Source organism: Lichenostomus cassidix, unplaced genomic scaffold (genome assembly GCF_008360975.1).
Source record: "Lichenostomus cassidix isolate B80296 unplaced genomic scaffold, HeHo_3.0 HiC_scaffold_40, whole genome shotgun sequence".
NCBI lineage: Eukaryota > Metazoa > Chordata > Aves > Passeriformes > Meliphagidae > Lichenostomus > Lichenostomus cassidix.
Genome location: NW_028147459.1, coordinates 1,246,019 through 1,267,787, shown reverse-complemented (window position 1 = coordinate 1,267,787; position 21,769 = coordinate 1,246,019). Strand labels below are relative to the sequence as shown.

Here is a 21,769-nt window from a genome sequence, read left to right as displayed (position 1 = left end):
ACGGGACAGGGAATGTCCCCAATAAATGGCACTGGGGACACTGGTGGCACTGGGAGGAGGTGGCTCTGTGTCCCCTCAGTGACATTGTCCCCAATAAATGGCACTGGGGACACTGGGGACAGGTGGCTCTGTGTCCCCCCAGTGACACAGGTGACACAAAGGGATTGTCCCCAATAAATGACACTGGGGACAGGTGGCTCTGTGTCCCGCAGTGACACAGGTGACACAAAAGGATGTCCCAAAGGCTTTTATTGTCCCCAAACGCGGGGGGGGGGGGCAGGGGTGGCCCCAGGGGGTCCCAAAAATGTCCCCAGGATGTCCCCAAGGTGTCCCTGGATGTCCCCGGGATGTCCCAAGAATGTCCCCAGGATGGTCCGGGATGTCCCAGAGGATCCAGGGGTGTCCCGGGATGTCCCCAGGATGTCCCCAGGTGTCCCAGGATGTCCCCAAGATGTCCCCAAGGTGTCCCTGGATGTCCCCAAGGTGTCCCTGGATGTCCCCACGTCCCTCACTTGGTGATGGTGTTCCTGGGGGGAGAAGGGGGATCAGTGTCCCAGTGCTCCCAGTTCATCCCAGTTCCCATCCCAGTGCTCCCAGTTTATCCCAGTTCCCATCCCAGTTCATCCCAGTTCCCATCCCAGTTCCCATCCCAGTTCATCCCAGTTCCCATCCCAGTTCCCATCCCAGTTCCCATCCCAGTGCTCCCAGTTCCCACCCCAGTCCATCCCAGTCCCTCCCACTCCCTCCCAGTTCCCTCCCCAGTCCATCCCAGTCCCTCCCAATTCAATCCCAATCCCCCCCAGTCCCTCCCAGTCCATCCCAGTTCAATCCCAGTGCATCCCCACTCCCTCCCACTCCATCCCAGTCGCTCCCAGTGACCTCCCAGTCTATCCCCAGTCCCTCCCAGTCTCTCCCAGTTCAATCTCAGTCCATGCCCAGTTCCCTCCCAGTCCTTCCCAGTCCATCCCACTCCCTACCCAGTCCCTCCCAGTCCAATCCCAGTCGCTCCCAGTTCCTCCCACTCCCTCCCCAGTCCCTCCCAGTTCCCTCCCAGTCCCTCCCACTCCCCTCCCACTCCCCTCCCAGTCCCTCCCAGTCCCTCCCAGTTCAATCCCACTCCATCCCAGTCCCTCCCAGTTCCTCTCCCAGTCCGTCCCAGTCCCTCCCAGTTCCCTCCCAATCCCCTCCCAGTCCCCCCAGTCCCCCCAGTCCCTCCCAGTCCCTCCCAGTCCCCCCAGTCCCCCCAGTTCCTCCCCACCCCCTCCCAGTCTCTCCCAGTTGCTCCCAGTCCGCTCCCAGTCCATCCCAGTCCCTCCCAGTCGCTCCCCACTCCCCTCCCAGTCCCTCCCAGTCCCTTCCAGTCCCTCCCAGTCGCTCCCAGTCCCCTCCCAGTTCCCCCCAGTGCTCCCAGTCCCTCCCAGTCCCTCCCAGTCCCTCCCAGTCCCTCACGCGTTCATGCTCTTGCCGCTGCCGCTCAGCACGATGTAAGGAGTTTTCTGAGCTCTTTGCTTCTCCTGCAGCAGAGCCACTGTGCCCAGCGGGGTGTCACTGGAGCTCATCTTCTTCAGCAGCTGCGCCCCAAAAAAACCCCAAAAAAACCAAAATTAGGGATCCCAAAAACCCCAAAATCACCCCAAAATCCTGGGAATCACCCCGGAAAAAAACTGGGAAAAAAACCCCAAGAAATTCCCGAAATCCTAATGAAATTCCCAAAACCCTAAGGGAATTCCTCATCCCAGGGGTGTCACTGGAGCTCATCTTCTTCAGCAGCTGCGCCCCAAAAAAACCCCAAAAAAACCAAAATCAGGGATCCCAAAAACCCCAGAATCACCCCAAAAACCCCAGAATCACCCTGAAAAAAAACTGGGAAAAAAACACCAAGAAATTCCCAAAATCCCAAGGGAATTCCTCATCCCAGGGGTGTCACTGGAGCTCATCTTCTTCAGCAGCTGCGCCCCAAAAAAACCCCAAAAACCCCAAAATTAGGGATCCCAAAAACCCCCAGAATCACCCCAAAAACTCCAGGAATCACCCTGAAAAAATCCCGGAAAAAAACCCCAAGAAATTCCCAAAATCCTAAAGGAATTCCCTAATTGGGGTTAATCTCAATCCCAGGGGTGTCACTGGAGCTCATCTTCTTCAGCAGCTGCACCCCAAAAAAACCCCAAAAACCCCAAAATTAGGGATCCCAAAAACCCCCAGAATCACCCCGAAAAAATCCCGGAAAAAAACCCCAAAAATTCCCGAAATCCTAAGGAAATTCCCAAAACCCCAAGGGAATTCCTCATCCCAGGGGTGTCACTGGAGCTCATCTTCTTAAGCAGCTGTGCCCCAAAAAAACCCCAAAAAACCCAAAATTAGGGATCCTAAAAACCCCCAGAATCACCCCAAAAACTCCAGGAATCACCCCGAAAAAAAACTGGGAAAAAAACGCCAAGAAATTCCCAAAATCCTAAGGAATTCCCCAATTGGGATTCCCAATCCCAAGGGTGTCACTGGAGCTCATCTTCAGCAGCTGCGCCCCAAAAAAACCCCAAAAACCCCAAAATTAGGGATCCCAAAAACCCCAAAATAACCCCAAAAAAAACCTGGAAAAAAATCCCAAGAATTCCCAAAATCCTAAGGAAATTCCCCAATTGGGATTCCTCCCAATCCCAGGGGTGTCACTGGAGCTCATCTTCTTCAGCAGCTGCACCCCAAAAAAACCCCAAAAACCCCAAAATTAGGGATCCCAAAAACCCCAAAATCACCCCGAAAAAAAACTGGGAAAAAAACCCCAAGAAATTCCTGAAATCCCAAGGAATTCCCCAACTGGGATTCCCAATCCCAGGGGTGTCACTGGAGCTCACCTTCTTCAGCAGCTGCACCCCAAAAAAACCCCAAAAACCCCAAAATCAGGGATCCCAAAAACCCCAGGAATCACCCCGAAAAAATCCTGGAAAAAAACCCCAAGAAATTCCCAAAATCCTAATGAAATTCCCAAAATCCCAAAGGAATTCCCCAATTGGGATTCCCAATCCCAGGGGTGTCACTGGAGCTCATCTTCTTCAGCAGCTGCACCCCAAAAAAACCCCAAAAACCCCAAAATTAGGGATCCCAAAAACCCCAGGAATCACCCCGAAAAAAAACCCAGAAAAAAACCCAAAAAAATTCCAAAAATCCTAAAGGAATTCCCCAATTGGGATTAATCTCATTCCCAGGGGTGTCACTGGAGCTCATCTTCTTCAGCAGCTGCGCCCCAAAAAAACCCCAAAAACCCCAAAATCAGGGGATCCCAAAATCTGGGAGAAACCTCCCCCAAAAAAATCCCCCAAATCCCCCCAAAATCCCCCAAAAAATCCCCCAAAAAATCCCCCAAAAATCTCCCAAAATCCCCCAAATATCTCCCAAAATCCCCCAAAACTCCCAAATCCCTAAAAATCCCCAAATCCCCAAAACCCCCCAAAAACCCCAAAATCCCTTAAAATTCCCCAAATCCCCCCAAAATTCCCCAAAATTTCCCAAATCCCCAAAATCTCCCCCAAATCCCCAAAAATCCCCAAATTCCGCCAAAATCCCCAAAACTCCCCAAAATCTCATATCCCTAAAAATCCCCAAAAAATCCCTCAAAGATCCCCCAAAAATCCCCCAAGAATCCCAAAAAAACCCAAATCCCCCAAAAATCCCCAAAAATCCCCCAAAAATCCCCCAAAATCCCCCAAAATCCCCCAAAATTCCCAAAAATCCCCAAAATTCCCCCAAACCCTCACCGCCTCCTCGTCCAGCTTCTTCATCCTCCTCTCTGTTTTCATCTTCCCTGAGCCTTTGCCGTGGAAACGATGCGAGAGCTGCCGGAACGCCTGGGGACAGTGGGGACATTGAGGGGACATTGGGGACATTGGGGACATTGAGGGATATTGGGGACGTTGGGGACGTTGAGGGGAAGTTGGGGACATTGGGGATGTTGGGGACAGTGGGGACATTGAGGACATTGGGGACGTTGGGGACATTGGGGACATTGAGGGATATTGGGGACATTGGGGATGTTGGGGACATTGGGGACATCAGGGACATCGGGGACATTGGGGACTCTGGGGACATTGAGGACAGTGGGGACATTGGGGACGTTGAGGGGATATTGGGGACATTGAGGGCATTGGGGACATTGGGGATGCTGGGGACTCTGGGGACATTGGGGATGTTGAGGGGACGTTGGGGACATTGAGGGATATTGGGGACGTTGGGGACATTGGGGACGTTGGGGACATTGGGGACGTTGGGGACATTGAGGGGACGTTGAGGGGATATTGGGGACGTTGGGGACATTGGGGACAGTGGGGACACTGGGGACATTGGGGACATTGAGGGATATTGGGGACAGTGGGGACATTGAGGACATTGAGAGCATTGAGGGCATTGGGGATGTTGAGGGGACATTGGGGGACACTAGGGGGACATTGGGGACATTGAGGGGACACTGGGGGGATATTGGGGACATTGGGGACACTGGGGACAGTGAGGGGACATCGGGGACAGTGAGGGGACACCAGGTGACAATCAGGTGACACTGGGGCCAGCAGGTGACAATGAGGTGACACTAGGGACAATTTGGGGACACCAGGTGACACAGGTGACAGTTGGGGCCAGCAGGTGACAATCAGGTGACAGCAGGTGACAGTCTGGGGACACCAGGGGACAATCAGGTGACACTGGGGACAGTCTGGGGACAGCAGATAACAGTTGGGGCTAGCAGATGACAACCAGGTGACACCAGGTGACAATCAGGTGACACTGGGTACAATTTGGGGCCACCAGGTGACACAGGTGACAGTTGGTGACAATTTGGGGACACCAGGTGACACTGGGGATAGCAGGTGACAACCAGTTGACAATCAGGTGACACTGGGGCCAGCAGGTGACAATAAGGTGACACAGGTGCCAGTTTGGTGACACCCAGGTGACAGTTTGGTGACAACCAGATGACCCAGGTGACACAGGTGCCAGTTTGGTGACACCCAGGTGACACAGGTGACAACCAGATGACACAGGTGACACAGGTGACAGTTTGGTGACAATCAGGTGACAATTTGGGGACATCACCTCACCTCCTTGGGGGTGAGCTTGCGGCCGGTCTCGTCCACGTACTCGATCTTGACGTCGGGTCGATAGCCGTCCTTCTCCTTGAAGTCCTGCGTGAAACCGCGGTACTCCTCACGGCGACTGTACTTGTCATCTATGGCCCTGGGGACACCATGGGGACAGCATGGGGACATTGTTAGGGACATTGGGGTACTCCTCCCACCGGCTGTACTTGTCATCAATCGCCCTGGGGACACCATGGGGACATTGTTAGGGACATTGTGAAACCGCGGTACTCCTCACGGCGACTGTACTTGTCATCGATCGCCCTGGGGACATGGGGACACACAGGTGACATTGGGGACACTATTGGGGTACTCCTCCCGCCGGCTGTACTTGTCATCGATCGCCCTGGGGACACCATGGGGACACACAGGTGACATTGGGGACATTGTTAGGGACATTGGGGACAGCACTCAGGTACTCCTCCCGCCGGCTGTACTTGTCATCGATCGCCCTGGGGACATTGGGGACATTGTTAGGGACATTGGGGACAGCACTCAGGTACTCCTCACGGCGGCTGTACTTGTCATCGATCGCCCTGGGGACATTGGGGACATTGTTAGGGACATTGGGGACAGCACTCAGGTACTCCTCACGGCGGCTGTACTTGTCATCGATCGCCCTGGGGACATTGGGGACATTGTTAGGGACATTGGGGACAGCACTCAGGTACTCCTCACGGCGGCTGTACTTGTCATCGATCGCCCTGGGGACATTGGGGACATTGTTAGGGACATTGGGGACAGCACTCAGGTACTCCTCACGGCGGCTGTACTTGTCATCGATCGCCCTGGGGACATTGGGGACATTGTTAGGGACATTAGGGTACTCCTCGCGCCGGCTGTACTTGTCATCGATCGCCCTGGGGACACCATGGGGACACTATTGGGGACATGGGGACACCATAGGGACAACACTCAGGTACTCCTCCCGCCGGCTGTACTTGTCATCGATCGCCCTGGGGACATGGGGACATTGTTAGGGACATTGTTAGGGACATTGTGAAACCGCGGTACTCCTCGCGCCGGCTGTACTTGTCATCAATCACCCTGGGGACATTGGGGACATTATTGGGGACACTGCAGGGGACATTGGGACACTATTGGGACACTGCAGGGGACATTGGGGTACTCCTCGCGCCGGCTGTACTTGTCATCAATGGCCCTGGGGACATGGGGACATTGGGGACATTGTTAGGGACATTGGGGACACTATTGAGGTACTCCTCGCGCCGGCTGTACTTGTCATCGATCGCCCTGGGGACACCATGGGGACACTACTGAGGACATTGGGACACTCCTCCCTGTACCTGTACTTGTCATCGATGGCCCTGGGGACACACAGGTGACATCGGGGACACCCAGGTGACACTGGGGACACTCACATCTTGTCCTCGATGCAGCACACGGCCAAGGGCAGCAATGGGAGGTGATGGGGTGACACAGGGAGGTGACACTGGGGACACCCAGGTGACACTCAGGTGACATTGGGGACTCAGCAGGTGACCCAGGTGACACCCAGGTGACCTTGGGGACACTCACATCTTGTCCTCGATGCAGTACACAGCCGAGGGCAGGGATGGGGGTGACACAGGTGACATTGGGGACACCCAGGTGACATTGGGGACACAGGTGACACACAGGTGACACCCAGGTGACCTTGGGGACAGAGGTGACACTCACATCTTGTCCTCGATGCAGTACATGGCTGAGGGGTGTGACAGGGGTGACACAGGTAACACTGGGGACACTCAGGTGACACAGGGAGGTGACACTGGGGACACTCAGGTGACATTGGTGACACTCAGGTGACACACAGGTGACACCCAGGTGACATTGCGGACACAGGTGACACTGGTGACCCAGGTGACACTCACATCTTGTCCTCGATGCAGTACACGGCCGAGGGCAGTGACAGGGGTGACACAGGTAACACTGGGGACACTCAGGTGACACAGGGAGGTGACGGAGGGACACAAGTGACACAGGAGGTGACCCAGGTGACACCCAGGTGACCTTGGGGACACTCACATCTTGTCCTCAATGCAGTACACAGCCGAGGGCAGCAATAGGGGGTGACACAGGGAGGTGACAGGGGTGACACAGGTGACATTGGGGACACTCAGGTGACACAGGGAGGTGACCTTGGGGACTCAGGAGGTGACCCAGGTGACACCCAGGTGACCTTGGGGACACAGGTGACACTCACATCTTGTCCTCCATGCAGTACACAGCCGAGGGCAGGGATGGGGAGGTGACACAGGTGACCCAGGTGACACTGGTGACACAGGTGACACTCACATCTTGTCCTCGATGCAGTACACAGCCAAGGGCAGTGACAGGGGTGACACAGGTAACACTGGGGACACTCAGCTGACACAGGGAGGTGACAGGGGTGACCTTGGGGACACTGGGGACACTCACATCTTGTCCTCGATGCAGTACACAGCCGAGGGCAGGGATGGGGGGTGACACAGGGGGGTGACACAGGTGACACCCAGGTGACCTTGGGGACACAGGTGACACCCAGGTGACCCAGGTGACACTCACATCTTGTCCTCGATGCAGTACACAGCCGAGGGCAGGGATGGGGGTGACACAGGGGGGTGACACAGGTGACATTGGGGACACAGGTGACACACAGGTGACACCCAGGTGACCTTGGGGACACAGGTGACACTCACATCTTGTCCTCGATGCAGTACACAGCCGAGGGCAGTGACAGGGGTGACACAGAGAGGTGACACAGGTAACACTGGGGACACTCAGCTGACACAGGTGGCACAGATGACACAGGAGGTGACCCAGGTGACATTGGGGACACCCAGGTGACACAGGTGACACTCACATCTTGTCCTCGATGCAGTACACAGCCGAGGGCAGTGACTTGTTCGGCGCTTTCACTCGAGCAACCTTCTGTACTGTCGTCTCCAGCAGCCCTGGGGACAGCAGGGGACATTGAGGGGACAGCAGGGGACATTGGGGACATCAGGGGACATCATCAGGGGACATTGAGAGGACATCAGGGGACATTGGGGACACCAGGGGACATTGGGGGACATCATCAGGGGACATTGAGGGGACATTGGGGACACCAGGGGACATCGGGGACACCAGGGGACATCATCAGGGGACATTGAGGGGACATCAGGGGACATTGAGGGGACACCAGGGACATCAGACCCCACAAGGACCCCACAGAGACCCCCAAAGCGCCACAGGGACCCCACAGACCCCCTGGATCCCTCTAAGGGACCCCAAATCCCCTAGAAAGACCCCAAACCCCCCACGAGGACCCCAAACCCCCCAACCCCATTGATAAAACCCCAAATCCCTCACAGACCCCAAAATACCCCATAACTTCACCAAAATCCCCCGTGGGGTCTCTTAATCCCCCCAGACCCCACAAAAGGACCCCAAAAACCCCTAGAAGGACCCCAAAACCCTCTCAGAGTTCCCCTAAAGCTCCCCGAACTGCCCCATGAGGCTCCTAAACCCCAAATTTCCCCTACAAAGACCCCATAGCTCCTCCCAAACGGACCCCAAACCCCCTAAACCCCAGCAAAAGAACCCCAAATTTCCCCTACGAAGACCCCAAAAATCCCCCCAAACAGATCCCAAACCAACCCCAAATTCCCCCATAAAGCCCCCAAACCCCAAATTTCCCTACAAACCCCCAAACCCCAAATTTCCCTACAAAACCCCAAAACCCCAGGAAAAGAACCCAATTTTTCCTACAAATACCCCCAAACCCCCCAAGCAGACCCCAAATTTCCACAAAGGCCCCAAATCCCCCAAACACACCCCAAATTCCACCATGAAGCCCCCAAACAGACCCCAAATTTCCCCCATAAAGACCCCAAACCCCAAATTTCCCACAAATCCCCCAAATCCCCCAACAGACCCCAAATTTCTATAAACCCCAAACCCCAAATTTTCCCTATAAATCCCCAAACCCCAAATTTCCTATAAACCCCAAATTTCCCTACAAATCCCCAAACCCCTCTACAAACCCCAAAATCCTCTCAACCAGACCTCAAACTGCCCCATAAAGCCCCAAATTTCCCCTACAAACCCCCAAACCCCAATTTCCCCTACAAAGACCCCAAACCCCAGGAAAAGAATCCCAAATTTCCCCTACAAAGACCCCAAATCCCCTTATAGCTTCCCCACAGACACCCCAGACCCCAAATTTCCCCTATAAATCCCCAAATTTCCCCTACAAAAACCCCAAAAATCCCCCCAAATAGACCCCAAATTTCCCCTACAAATCCCCCAAATCCCCAAATTTCATAAAGCCCCAAAACCCCAAATTTCCCCTACAAACCCCAAATTTCCCTACAAATCCCCCAAATCCCCCAGACCCAAATTTCCCCTATAAATACCCCAAACCCCAATCAGACCCCAAATTTCCCCTATAAACCCCAAATTTCCTATAAAGCCCCAAATTTCCCCTACAAATCCCCTAAACCCAAATTTCCCCTACAAAAACCCCAAATTTCCCCTACAAATCCCCCAAACCCCAAACAGACCCAAATTTCCCCCATAAAGCCCCAATCAGACCCCAAATTTCCCTATAAAACCCCAAAACCCCAAATTTCCCTACAAACCCCAAACCCCAAATTTCCCCTACAAAAACCCCAAAAATCCTCTCAATCAGACCTCAAACTGCCCCATAAAGCCCCCAAATTTCCCCTACAAATCCCCCAAAACCCCAAATTTCCCTACAAAACCCCAAATTTCCTCTATAAACCCCAAACCCCAAATTTCCCCACAAATCCCCTCAACCCCTAATTTCCCTATAAATCCCCCACTCAAATTTCCTATAAAAACCCCAAATTTCCCTACAAAAACCCCAAAACCCCAAATTTCCCTACAAACCCCACCCCTATAAATCCCCCAAACCCCAAATTCCCCTATAAATCCCCAAAAATCCCAAATTTCCCCTACAAAAACCCCAAAAACACGCACCCTTGTTCTGGCAGAGCAGCAGCGCCGCCGCCAGGCCGCGGTTGACGATCGGCTCCTCGTCCAGGATGGTGGTGGAGGAGGCTGAGAACTGGGAAAAATGGGAAAATTTGGGAAAAATTGGGAAAAAATGGAGAAAAAAATGGAGAAAAAAATGGAGAAAAAATGGAGAAAAAAATGGAGAAAAAATGGGGAAAAAATGGAGAAAAAATGGAGAAAAATGGGGAAAAGTTGGGGAAAAAATGGGGAAAAATGAAGAAAAAATGGGGAAAAATGGGGAAAAAAATGAAGAAAAAAAAAAGAAAAAATGAAGAATAAATGGGGAAAAAATGGGAGAAAAATGAAGAAAAAATGAAGAAAAAATGAAGAAAAAATGAAGAAAAAATGAAGAAAAAATGGGGAAAAAATGAAGAAAAAATGAAGAAAAAATGGGGAAAAAATGGGGAAAAAATGAAGAAAAATTAAAGAAAAAATGAAGAAAAAATGAAGAAAAAATAAAGAAAAAATGAAGAATAAATGGGGATAAAATGGGGAAAAAATGAAGAAAAATGAAGAAAAAATGAAGAAAAAATGAAGAAAATATGAAGAAAAATGGGGAAAAATGAAGAAAAATGGGGAAAAAATGAGGAAGAAATGGGGAAAAATGGATAAAATGGGGAGAAAAATGGGGGAAAATGGGGGAAAATGGAGAAAATGGGGGAAAATGGGAAAATTGGGGGAGAAATGGGGAAAAAATGAACAAAAAATTAAGAAAAAATGAAGAAAAATGGGGAAAAAATGAAGAAAAATGGGGAAAATGAGGGAAAATGGGGGAAAATGGGAAAATTGGGGGGAAATGGGAAAATGGGAAAATTGGGGAAAATGGGGAAATGGGGGAGAAATGGGGAAAATGGGGGGAAATGGGGAAAAATGGGAAAAAATTGGGGAAATTGGGGGAAAATTGGGGGGAAAATGGGGAAAAAATGGGGAAAAATAAGGAAAAGATGAAGAAAAATGGGGGAAAACGGGGAAAATGGGAAAATGGATAAAATGAAGAAAAATGGGAAAAATAAAAAAAAATGGGAAAAATGAGGAAAAACCGAAGAAAAATGGGGAAAAATTGGGGGAAAATGGAAGAAAATGAGGAAAAGTTAGAAAAAAAATGAAGGAAAATGGAAAAAAATAGGACAAAATGGGGGAAAAATGGGAAAAAATGGGAAAAAAAAGGAAGAAAAATAGGGGAAAATGGGGGTCAGGGACACCCCAAAACCCCCAAAAGCACCCCAAAATCCTCCCAGAATATTTTCAATGTCCCCAACCCCATTTCTGGTGTCCCCAACCATAATTTCAGTGTCCCCAACCCCATTTTGGGGGTCCCTAATCCAATTTTTGGTGTCCTCAACCCCATTTCTGATGTCCCCAACCCCATCTCAATGTCCCCAACCCCATCCCAGTGTCCCCAAGGCCATTTTTGGGGACTCACGTCCTGCTGCTGTCTCTCCTCAACCAAGTTCACGCTGCTCCACCCTTCAGTGTCCCCAACCCCATCTCAGTGTCCCCAACCCCATTTTTGGTGTCCCTAATCCAATTTTTAGTGTCCCCAACCCCGTTTTTGGGTCCTTAATCCAATTTCTGATGTCCCCAACCCCATTTTCAGTGTCCCCAACCCCATTTTTGGGGTCCTCAACCCCGTTTTCAGTGTGCCCAGCCCCGTTTTCGGTGTCCCCAAGCCCATTTTTGGTGTCCCCAAGCCCATTTTTGGTGTCCCCAAGCCCATTTTTGGGGACTCACGTCCTGCTGCTGTCTCTCCTCAGCCAGGTTGATGCTGCTCCACCCTTCAGTGTCCCCAACCCCATTTCTGATGCCCCCAACCCCATTTTTAGTGTCCCCAACCCCATTTTTGGGCTCCCTAATCCAATTTTTGGTGTCCCCAACCCCATCTCAATGTCCCCAAGGCCATTTTTGGGGACTCACGTCCTGCTGCTGTCTCTCCTCAGCCAGGTTCACACTGCTCCACCCCACGTTCTCCTCACCCTCCGAGTCGGGGGGACCTGGGGGGGACGGCGGGCGGCCGGCACGTTCCAGGGCCTGGGGACAGAGGGGACATTGGGGACGTCAGGGACAATAGGGACATTGAGGACATTGGGGACATCAGGGACCTTGGGGACATTGAGGACATCGGGGACAATAGGGACATTGAGGATATCAGGGACATTGGGGACATCAGGGACCTTGGGGACACTGAGGACATGAAGGACATTGGGGACAATGGCGACATCATGGGGATTGGGGACATTTGGGTCAATGGGGATATTGTTGGGGACATTGGGGACATCAGGGACAGAGGGGACTGGGAACATCGGGGACATTGGAGACATTGGGGACATCATGGGGATTGAGGACTTTGGGGACATCAGGGACATTGAGAACATCGAGGACATTGGGGACATTACGGACATCATGGGGATTGGGGACATCAGGGACATCGAGGACATTGGGGACATTCATGGAGACATCAGGGACATTGGGGACATTGAGGACAATGAGAACACTGAAGACATCAAGGACATTAAGGTCAATAGGGACATTGTTGGGGACATTGGGGACATTGAGGACATGAAAAACATTGGGGACATTGGGGACATCAGGGACATTGAGGACATCAAGGACATTGGGGACATTACGGACATCATGGGGATTGGGGACATTAGGGTCAATGAGGACATCGTTGGGGACATTGGGGACATCACTGGGGACATCAGGGACATTGAGGGGACTGAGGACATCAGGGGGATTGAGGACATCAAGGACATGGGGGACATTGGGGATGATGGGGACATTGAGGACATGAAGGACATTGGGGACATTGGGGACATCAAGGACAATGAGAACACTGAAGACATCAAGGACATTAAGGTCAATAGGGACATTGTTGGGGACATCAGGGACATTGGGAACATCATGGGGATTGGGGACATCAGGGAACAAGAGCATTGAAGACATCAAAGATATTAGGGTCAATGGGGACATTGTTGGGGATATTGAGGACAGCATTGGGGACATTGGGGACATCAAGGGGACACTGAGAACATCGAGAACATTGGGGACGTTAAGGACAATGAGGACATCAGGGACAATGGGAACAATGGGGACATCATTGGGGACATCGGAGGTGACACACAAAACCCCCCCAAGATCCCCCAATCCCCCCCCAATCCCCCAAATTTCCCCCCAAACCCCCCTGAAATCCCCCAAATTTTCCCCCAAAATCCCCCAAATCCCCCCTAAATGTCCCAAAATCCCCCCAAAATTCCCTAAATTTCCCCCAAACCCCCGAAATCCCCCAAATTTTCCCAAATTCCCCCCAAATTTTCTCAAATCTTCCCCAAATTCCCCCCCAAAAACCCCTTAAAGTCCCCCTAAACCCCAAATTGTCCCCAAACCCCCCAAGCCCCCCAAATTTGCCCCCAAACCCCCAATCTCCTCAAATTTCCCCCAAAATCCCCCAAACCTCCAAATTTCCCCAAAATCCCCCACAGACCAGCAGCTCGTCCTGCTCCTCGCGGTTCCCAAAATTCCCATAAACTCCTCCAAAAATCCCCAAATCCCCCCAAAAACACCTTAAACATCCCCAAAATTCCTAAATTTCCCCAAATCCCCTAAATTTCCCAAAATCCCCCAAAATCCCCTAAATTTCAAACCCCGAAAATCCCCCCAAATTTTCCCAAATTCCCCCAAATTTTCTCAAATTTTCCCCATCCCCCCAAAACCCCTTAAACTCCCCCAAACCCCCCCAAATCCCCTAAATTTCCCCCAAATCCCCAAATTTCCCCAAAAATCTCCCACAGACCAGCAGCTCGTCCTGCTCCTCGCGGTTCCCCGCCAGCCCGTAGGTTGGGATTTCTCCCAGCGTCCGGCAGAACTCGGAGGTGGCGTTGAAGACGATGCTCCCCGAGCCCCCCGGGACCCCCTGCGAGCCCCCCGAGCCTCCCCGCAGCAGCTCCAGCACCTGGGGGATGGAGAATCCCAAAATTTGGGGGATTGGGAGGAATTGTCCCAAAAAAATGACCCAAAAGTGGCAGAAATTACCCCAAAAATGCCCTAAAAGTGACAGAAATTCTGGTTAAATTGGCAGAAATTAACTCAAAAAGTGACCCAAAAGTGACAGAAATCCCAATTAAATTGGAATAAATTAACCTAAAAAGTGCCCTAAAAGTGATGGGAATCCTTGGAAGAGTTCAAGGAAATCTATCCTAAAATTCATCCCAAAATCTGTCCTAAAATCCACTAAAAATCCCAAAATTCAGCTCAAAATCCACTCAAATAACACCCAAATCACCCCAAATTTACCCCAATTTATCCCAAACTCTGATCCCCCCAGAGCAGCTCCAGCACCTGGGGGATGGAGAATCCCAAAATTTGGGGGATTGGGAGAAATTGTCCCAAAAAAATGACCCAAAAGTGGCAGAAATTCCAGTTAAATTGGCAGAAATTAACCCAAAAAGTGACCCAAAAGTGACAGAAATTACCCCAAAAAGTGCCCTAAAAGTAACAAAAATTCTGGTTAAATTGGTATAAATTAGCCCAAAAAGTGACCCAAAAGTCACAGGAATTTTGGTTAAATTGGTATAAATTATCTCAAAAAGTGACCAAAAAGTGGCAGAAATTACCCCAAAAATGCCCTAAAAGTGACAGAAATTCTGGTTAAATTGGCAGAAATTAACCCAAAAAGTGACCTGAAAGTCACAGAAATCCCAACTAAATTGGTATAAATTATCCCAAAAATTACCCTAAAAGTCGTGAGAATCCTTGTAGGAGTTCAAGGAAATTTATCCCAAAATTTGTCCCAAAATTCATCCAAAAATTCACTCAAAATCCCGAAATCCATCCCAAAATCCACTCAAATAACCCCCAAATCACCCCAAATTTACCCCAAACTCTGAACCTCCCCGCAGCAGCTCCAGCACCTGGGGGATGGAGAATCCCAAAATTTGGGGGATTGGGAGGAATTACCCCAAAAAGTGACCCAAAAGTGACAGAAATTACCCCAAAAATGCCCTAAAAGTGACAAAAATTACCCCAAAAAGTGACCTAAAAGTCACAGAAATCCCAATTAAATTGGTATAAATTATCCCAAAAAGTGACCCAAAAGTGGCAGAAATTACCCCAAAAAGTGACCCAAAAGTGACAAAAATCCTGGTGAAATTGGCAGAAATTAACCCAAAAAGTGGCAGAAATTACCCCAAAAAATGCCCTAAAAGTGACAAAAATCCCAATTAAATTGGCAGAAATTACCCCAAAAAGTGACAAAAATTACCCCAAAAAGTGATCCAAAAAGTGACCCAAAAGTGGCAAAAATTACCCCAAAAAGTGACCCAAAAGTGGCAAAAATTACCCCAAAAAGTGACCCAAAAGTGGCAGAAATCCCAATTAAATTGGTAGAAATTACCCCAAAAATGCCCTAAAAGTGACAAAAATTAACCCAAAAAGTGACCCAAAAGTGACAGAAATCCCAATTAAATTAGTATAAATTATCCCAAAAATTGCCCTAAAAGTCACAGAAATTTTGGTTAAATTGGCAGAAATTACCCCAAAAAGTGACCCAGAAGTCACAAAAATCCCAATTAAATTGGTATAAATTATCCCAAAAAGTGCCCTAAAAGTGATGAGAATCCTTGTAGGAGTTCAGGGAAATTTATCCCAAAATTTGTCCCAAAATCCATCAAAAAATCCACCCAAATAACCCCAAAATCACCCCAAATTTACCCCAATTTATCCCAAACTCTGAACCCCCCTGAGCCTCCCTGCAGCAGCTCCAGCACCTGGGGGATGGAGAATCCCAAAATTTGGGGGATTGGGAGAAATTACCCCAAAAAGTGACAAAAATTACCCCAAAAAGTGACCCAAAAGTGGCAGAAATTACCCCAAAAAGTGACCAAAAAGTGACCCAAAAGTGACAAAAATCCCAATTAAATTGGTATAAATTACCCCAAAAATGCCCTAAAAGTGACAAAAATCCCAATTAAATTGGTATAAATTACCCCAAAAATGCCCTAAAAGTGACAAAAATTCTGGTTAAATTGGTAAAAATTACCCCAAAAAGTGACTGAAAAGTCACAGAAATTTCGGTTAAATTGGCAGAAATTAACCCAAAAAGTGACCCAAAAGTGACAGAAATCCCAATTAAATTGGCAGAAATTAACCCAAAAAGTGACCTGAAAGTCACAAAAATCCCAACTAAATTGGTATAAATTAGCCCAAAAAGTGACCCAAAAGTCACAGAAATTCTTGTAAAAGTTCACCAAAAGTTCCCTAAAAGTCGTGAGAATCCTTGGAAGAGTTCAAGGAAATCCATCCCAAAATTCATCCCAAAATCTGTCCTAAAATCCACTCAAAATCCCAAAATTCATCCCAAAATTCACTCAAATAACCCCCAAAGCACCCCAAATTTACCCCAAACTCTGAACCTCCCTGCAGCAGCTCCAGCACCTGGGGGATGGAGAATCCCAAAATTTGGGGGATTGGGAGAAATTATCCCAAAAAATGACCCAAAAGTGGCAGAAATTACCCCAAAAATGCCCTAAAAGTGACAAAAATTACCCCAAAAAGTGACCAAAAAGTGACCCAAAAGTGGCAGAAATCCCAATTAAATTAGTATAAATTATCCCAAAAATTGCCCTAAAAGTCACAGAAATTTCGGTTAAATTGGCAGAAATTACCCCAAAAAGTGACCTAAAAGTGACAAAAATCCCAATTAAATTGGTATAAATTATCCCAAAAAGTGCCCTAAAAGTGATGAGAATACTTGTAGGAGTTCAAGGAAATTTATCCCAAAATTTGTCCCAAAATCCATCCAAAATCCACTCAAATAACCCCAAAAACACCCCAAATTTACCCCAATTTATCCCAAACTCTGATCCCCCCAGAGCAGCTCCAGCACCTGGGGGGAAATTTGGGATTTTTTGGGGATTTTTTTGGGATTTTTTTTTATTTTTGGGGGTTTTTTTGGGGTGTTTTTGGGATGTTTTTGGAGTGGTTTCGGGATTTTTTGGAATTTTTGGGGGATTGTTTTGGAATTTTTGGGTTGTTTTGGGATTTTTTTGGGTGTTTTTGGGATGTTTTGGGGTGGTTTTGGGCATTTTTGGAATGGTTTTGGGGTGTTTTTTGGGATTTTTTGGGCGTTTTTGGAGTGGTTTTGGGATTTTTTTGGGATTTTTTGGGTGGTTTCGGGGTATTTTTGGGTGTTTTTGGGATTTTTTTGGGATTTTTTTGGGTGGTTTCGGGGTATTTTTGGGTGTTTTTGGAGTGGTTTTGGGGGATTTTAGGATTTTTTTGGAATTTTTTTTGGGTGGTTTTCGGGTGTTTTTGGGATTTTTTTTATTTTTTGGGGTGGTTTTGGGTGTTTTTGGAGTGGTTTTGGGGTGTTTTTTGGGATTTTTTGGGGTTATTTTTGGGGTGGTTTTGGGGTGGTTTTTGGGGTGGTTTTAGGGTGTTTTGGGGATTTTTTTGGGATTGTTTTGGGATTTTTTGGAGTGGTTTTGGAGTGTTTTTGGGGTGGTTTTGGGATTTTTTTTGGGGATTTTTTGGGGATTTTTTGGGGTGGTTTTGGGTGGTTTTGGGGTGTTTTTTGGGATTTTTTTGGGTGTTTTTGGGGTTTTTTTTGGGTATTTTCAGGGTGTTTTGGCATATTTTTGGGGTGATTTTTTGACTGGTTTTGGGATGTTTTTTGGGGATGTGTTTTCGGATTTTTTTGGGGTGGTTTTGGGATCTTTTTTAGAGTGCTTTTGGGATGTTTTTGGGTCATTTTCAGGATATTTTTGGGATGTTTTTGGGATATTTTGGGGATATTTTCTGGGATGTTTTTTGGATTTTTTTGGGATATTTTCAGGGTATTTTCAGGGTGTTTTGGGGATATTTTTGGGATTTTTTTGGGGTATTTTCGGGATGTTTTTGGGATCTTTTTTAGAGCGCTTTTGGGATGTTTTTTCAGATGTTTTTGGGATATTTTTGGGATGTTTTTTGGGATTTTTTTGGGGTGTTTCAGGGATTTTTTGGGGTGTTTTTAGGGTATTTTCAGGGTGTTTTTTGGCTGTTTTTTCAGATGTTTTTGGGGTATTTTTGGGATATTTTTGGGATATTTTCAGGGTGTTTTTGGGATGTTTTTTGGGATATTTTCAGGGTATTTTCAGGGTGTTTTTTGGATGTTTTTTCAGATATTTTTGGGATATTTTTGGGGTATTTTCAGGGTATTTTTGGGATGTTTCTTGGGATGTTTTTATGGTATTTTTGGGATGTTTTCGGGATATTTTTGGGGTATTTTCAGGGCGGTTTTTGGCTGTTTTTTCAGATGTTTTTGGGATATTTTTGGGATATTTTCAGGGTATTTTCAGGCTGTTTCGGGGATATTTTTGGGATTTTTTCAGGGTGTTTTTGGGATGTTTTTGGGATATTTTCAGGGTATTTTGGGGATATTTTTGGGAAGTTTTTGGGGTATTTTCAGGGTGTTTTCTGTGATATTTTCAGGGTATTTTCAGGGTGTTTTGGGGTCATTTTTGGGGTTTTTTTCGGGGTGTTTTTTGTGATATTTTCAGGGTATTTTCAGGGTATTTTTGGGATATTTTTGGGGTATTTTTGGGATATTTTTGGGGTGATTTTTGGACTATTTTCAGGCTGTTTTCGGGGTGTCTGACCTTCTCCCCGCCGCTCTCCCGCAGCTCCCTCAGCTGCCTCAACCTCCTCCCTCTCTCCAGCTGCTGCTGCAGTTCTTGTTCAGCTTCATCCTCCTCCAGGGCTGGGGGAGTCCCGGGGGGGGCTGCCTCCTCTGGGGGGCAAATTTGGGTCAGAGAGACCCCAAAATCCCAAAAAAAAAACCCAAAATCCATAAAAAAACCCCAAAACCCCTCAAAATCCCATAAAACCCCTTAAAACCACCCAAAAAACCCATAAAACCACCCCAAAACCCCTTAAAAATCCCCAAAACCCCTTGAAAATCCCCCAAACCACCCCAAAATCCCCTAAAGCCACCCCAAAACCCCTTAAAATCCCCAAAAACCTTCATAAAATCCCCCAAAACCTCAATAAAATCCCCTAAATCAACCCAAATCCTTGATAAAATTCCATAAATCAGCCCAAAACCTTGATAAAATTCCATAAATTAACTCAAAACCTCAATAAAATCCCCTAAATCAACCCAAATCCTTGATAAAATTCCATAAATTAACTCAAAACCTTGATAAGATCCCCCAAATTAACTCAAAACCTCAATAAAATCCCCCATATCAACCCAAAACCTTGATAACATCCCATAAGCCACCCCAAAACCTCAATAAAATCCCATAAATTAACTCAAAACCTCAATAAAATCCCATAAATCAACCCAAAATCTCCCCAAATTCCTGTTCTGCCTCATCCTCCTCCAGGGCTGGGGGGGTCCCGGGGGGGGCTGCCTCCTCTGGGGGGCAAATTTGGGTCAGAGAGACCCCAAAATCCCAAAAAAACCCCCCAAAATCCCACAAAACCACCCCAAAAAGCCATAAAACCACCCCAAAACCCCTTAAATCCTCTCAAAACCCCCTTAAAACCACCCTAAAACCCCTTAAAACCTCCCCAAAATCCCCTAAAACCACCCCAAAACCCCATAAAATCCCCCAAACCTTGATAAAATCCCCCAAAATCCCCCCAAAAACACTCCAAAACCCCTTAAAACCAACCCAAAATCCTGTAAAATCACCCCAAAATCCCCCAAAACCAGCCCAAAATCCCTTCAAAACCCCCAAAACCTAAATAAAATCCTGTAAATGAACTCAAAACCTCAATAAAATCCCATAAATCTACTGAAAATCTCCCCAAACTCCTGCTCTGCTTCATCCTCCTCCAGGGCTGGGGGGATTTAGGGTCAGAGAGACCCCAAAATCCCACAAAACCCCTTAAAACCACCCCAAAATCCCCCAAAACCATCCCAAAACCCCTTAAAATCCTCCACAACCTAAATAAAATCCCATAAATTAACTCAAAACCTCAATCAAATCCCACAAATTAACTCAAAACCTTGAAAAAATCCTCAAAATTAACTCAAAACCTCAATAAAATCCTGTAAATTAATTCAAAATCTCAATAAAATTCCCTAAATCCCCCAAAAACCTCAATAAAATCCCATAAATTAACCCAAAACCTCAATAAAATCCCATAAATCACCCCAAAATCTCCCCAAATTCCTGTTCTGCCTCATCCTCCTCCAGGGCTGGGGGAGTCCCAGGGGGGGCTGCCTCCTCTGGGGGGGCAAATTTGGGTCAGAGAGACCCCAAAATCCCAAAAAAAAACCCCATAAAATCCCACAAAACCACCCCAAAAACCCACAAAACCACCCCAAAATCACCCCAAAATCCCTTAAATCCCCTCAAAAACCCCTTAAAACCACCCCAAAATCACCCCAAAATCCCCCAAAATCCCTTAAAAATCCCCAAAAACCCCAAAACCCCCAAAAACTCCCCAAAAAAACCCAATCCCCCAGAAAACCCTCAAAAACCCAAAACCCCCAAAAACCCCCAAAATCCCTAAATCACCCCAAATCTCCCCAAAAACCCCCAAAATCCCCTAAAACCCCTAAATCTCCCCCAAAAATCCCAAAACCCCCAAAACCCTTTAAAATCCCCCCAAAAACTCCAAAAAACCCCAAAACCCCCAAAAACCCCAAAATCCCCTAATCCCCCAAATCTCCCCAAAAAAATCCCAAAACCCCAAAACCCCCAAATCCCCCAAAAAACCCCAAAATCCCCTAAATCTCCCCAAAAGCCCCTCAAAAACCCCAAATCCCCTCAAAAAACCCCAAAATCCCTAAATCCCAAATCTCCCCAAAACCCCAAAAACCCCCAAATCTCCCCAAACCCCAAAATCCCCTAAATCCCCCAAAAATCCCAGAAACCCCAAAAATCCCCTAAATCCCAAAATTAGGGACCCAAAAATCCCCTAAAAACCCAAAATTAGGGACCCAAAAATCCCAAATTAGGGACCCAAAATCCCCTAAATCCCACAGAAACCCCAAAATCCCCTAAATCCCAAAATTCCAAAAAAACCCAAAACCCCCAAATCCCCAAAAAACCCCAAAAACCCCAAAATCCCCTAAATCCCCAAATTCCGCAAAAAAACCCCAAAACCCCCAAATTCCCCAAAAACCCAAAAATCCCAAAAAACCCAAAAACCCCCAAATTCCCCCAAAACCCCAAAAACCCCCAAATCTCCCCAAAACCCCAAAAAATCCCAAAAAACCCCAAAATCCCCTAAATCCCCCAAAATTCCCAAAAACCCCAAAAATCCCTTAAATACCCAAAATTCCCCAAAAACCCCAAAACCCCTAAACCCCCAAATTCCCCCAAAATCCCCTAAATCCCCCAAAAAGCCCCCTCAAAAACCCCAAATCCCCCAAAACCCCAAAATCCCCTAAATCCCCAAAATCTCCCAAAAACCCCAAAAACCCCCAAATCCCCCAAAAACCCCAAAAATCCCTAAATCCCCAAACCTCCCAAAACCCCACAAAATCCCTGAAATCATCCCAAATCTCCCAAAAACCCCCAAAAAACCCCAAAACCCCCGAAATCTTCCCAAAAAAACCCCAAAAAACCCCTAAATCCCCCAAAAAGCCCCTCAAAAACCCCAAAGCCCCTCAAAAAACCCCAAAAATTCCCTAAATCCCCCCAAATCTCCAT

General features: G+C 47.9%; 1 protein-coding gene across 6 annotated transcripts in view; it reads right to left on the bottom strand.

The window, feature by feature from the left end:
* Positions 1 to 232: 232 nt before the first annotated feature.
* Positions 233 to 21,769, bottom strand: part of SART1 (spliceosome associated factor 1, recruiter of U4/U6.U5 tri-snRNP) — a 40,086-nt gene continuing 18,549 nt past the window's right edge. The window contains exons 12-20 of one of the 6 annotated variants that reach the window (XM_085046368.1): positions 18,758 to 18,888; positions 13,918 to 14,076; positions 12,042 to 12,155; positions 10,092 to 10,179; positions 7,969 to 8,059; positions 5,085 to 5,220; positions 3,750 to 3,839; positions 1,450 to 1,571; positions 233 to 527 (exon numbers count right to left, since the gene is read on the bottom strand). In XM_085046368.1, coding sequence (XP_084902494.1) covers positions 509 to 527; positions 1,450 to 1,571; positions 3,750 to 3,839; positions 5,085 to 5,220; positions 7,969 to 8,059; positions 10,092 to 10,179; positions 12,042 to 12,155; positions 13,918 to 14,076; positions 18,758 to 18,888 — 950 coding nt within the window. In that variant the 3' untranslated portion in view covers positions 233 to 508. The other 5 variants (XM_085046367.1, XM_085046366.1, XM_085046365.1 and 2 more) reach the window with 5 other exon arrangements.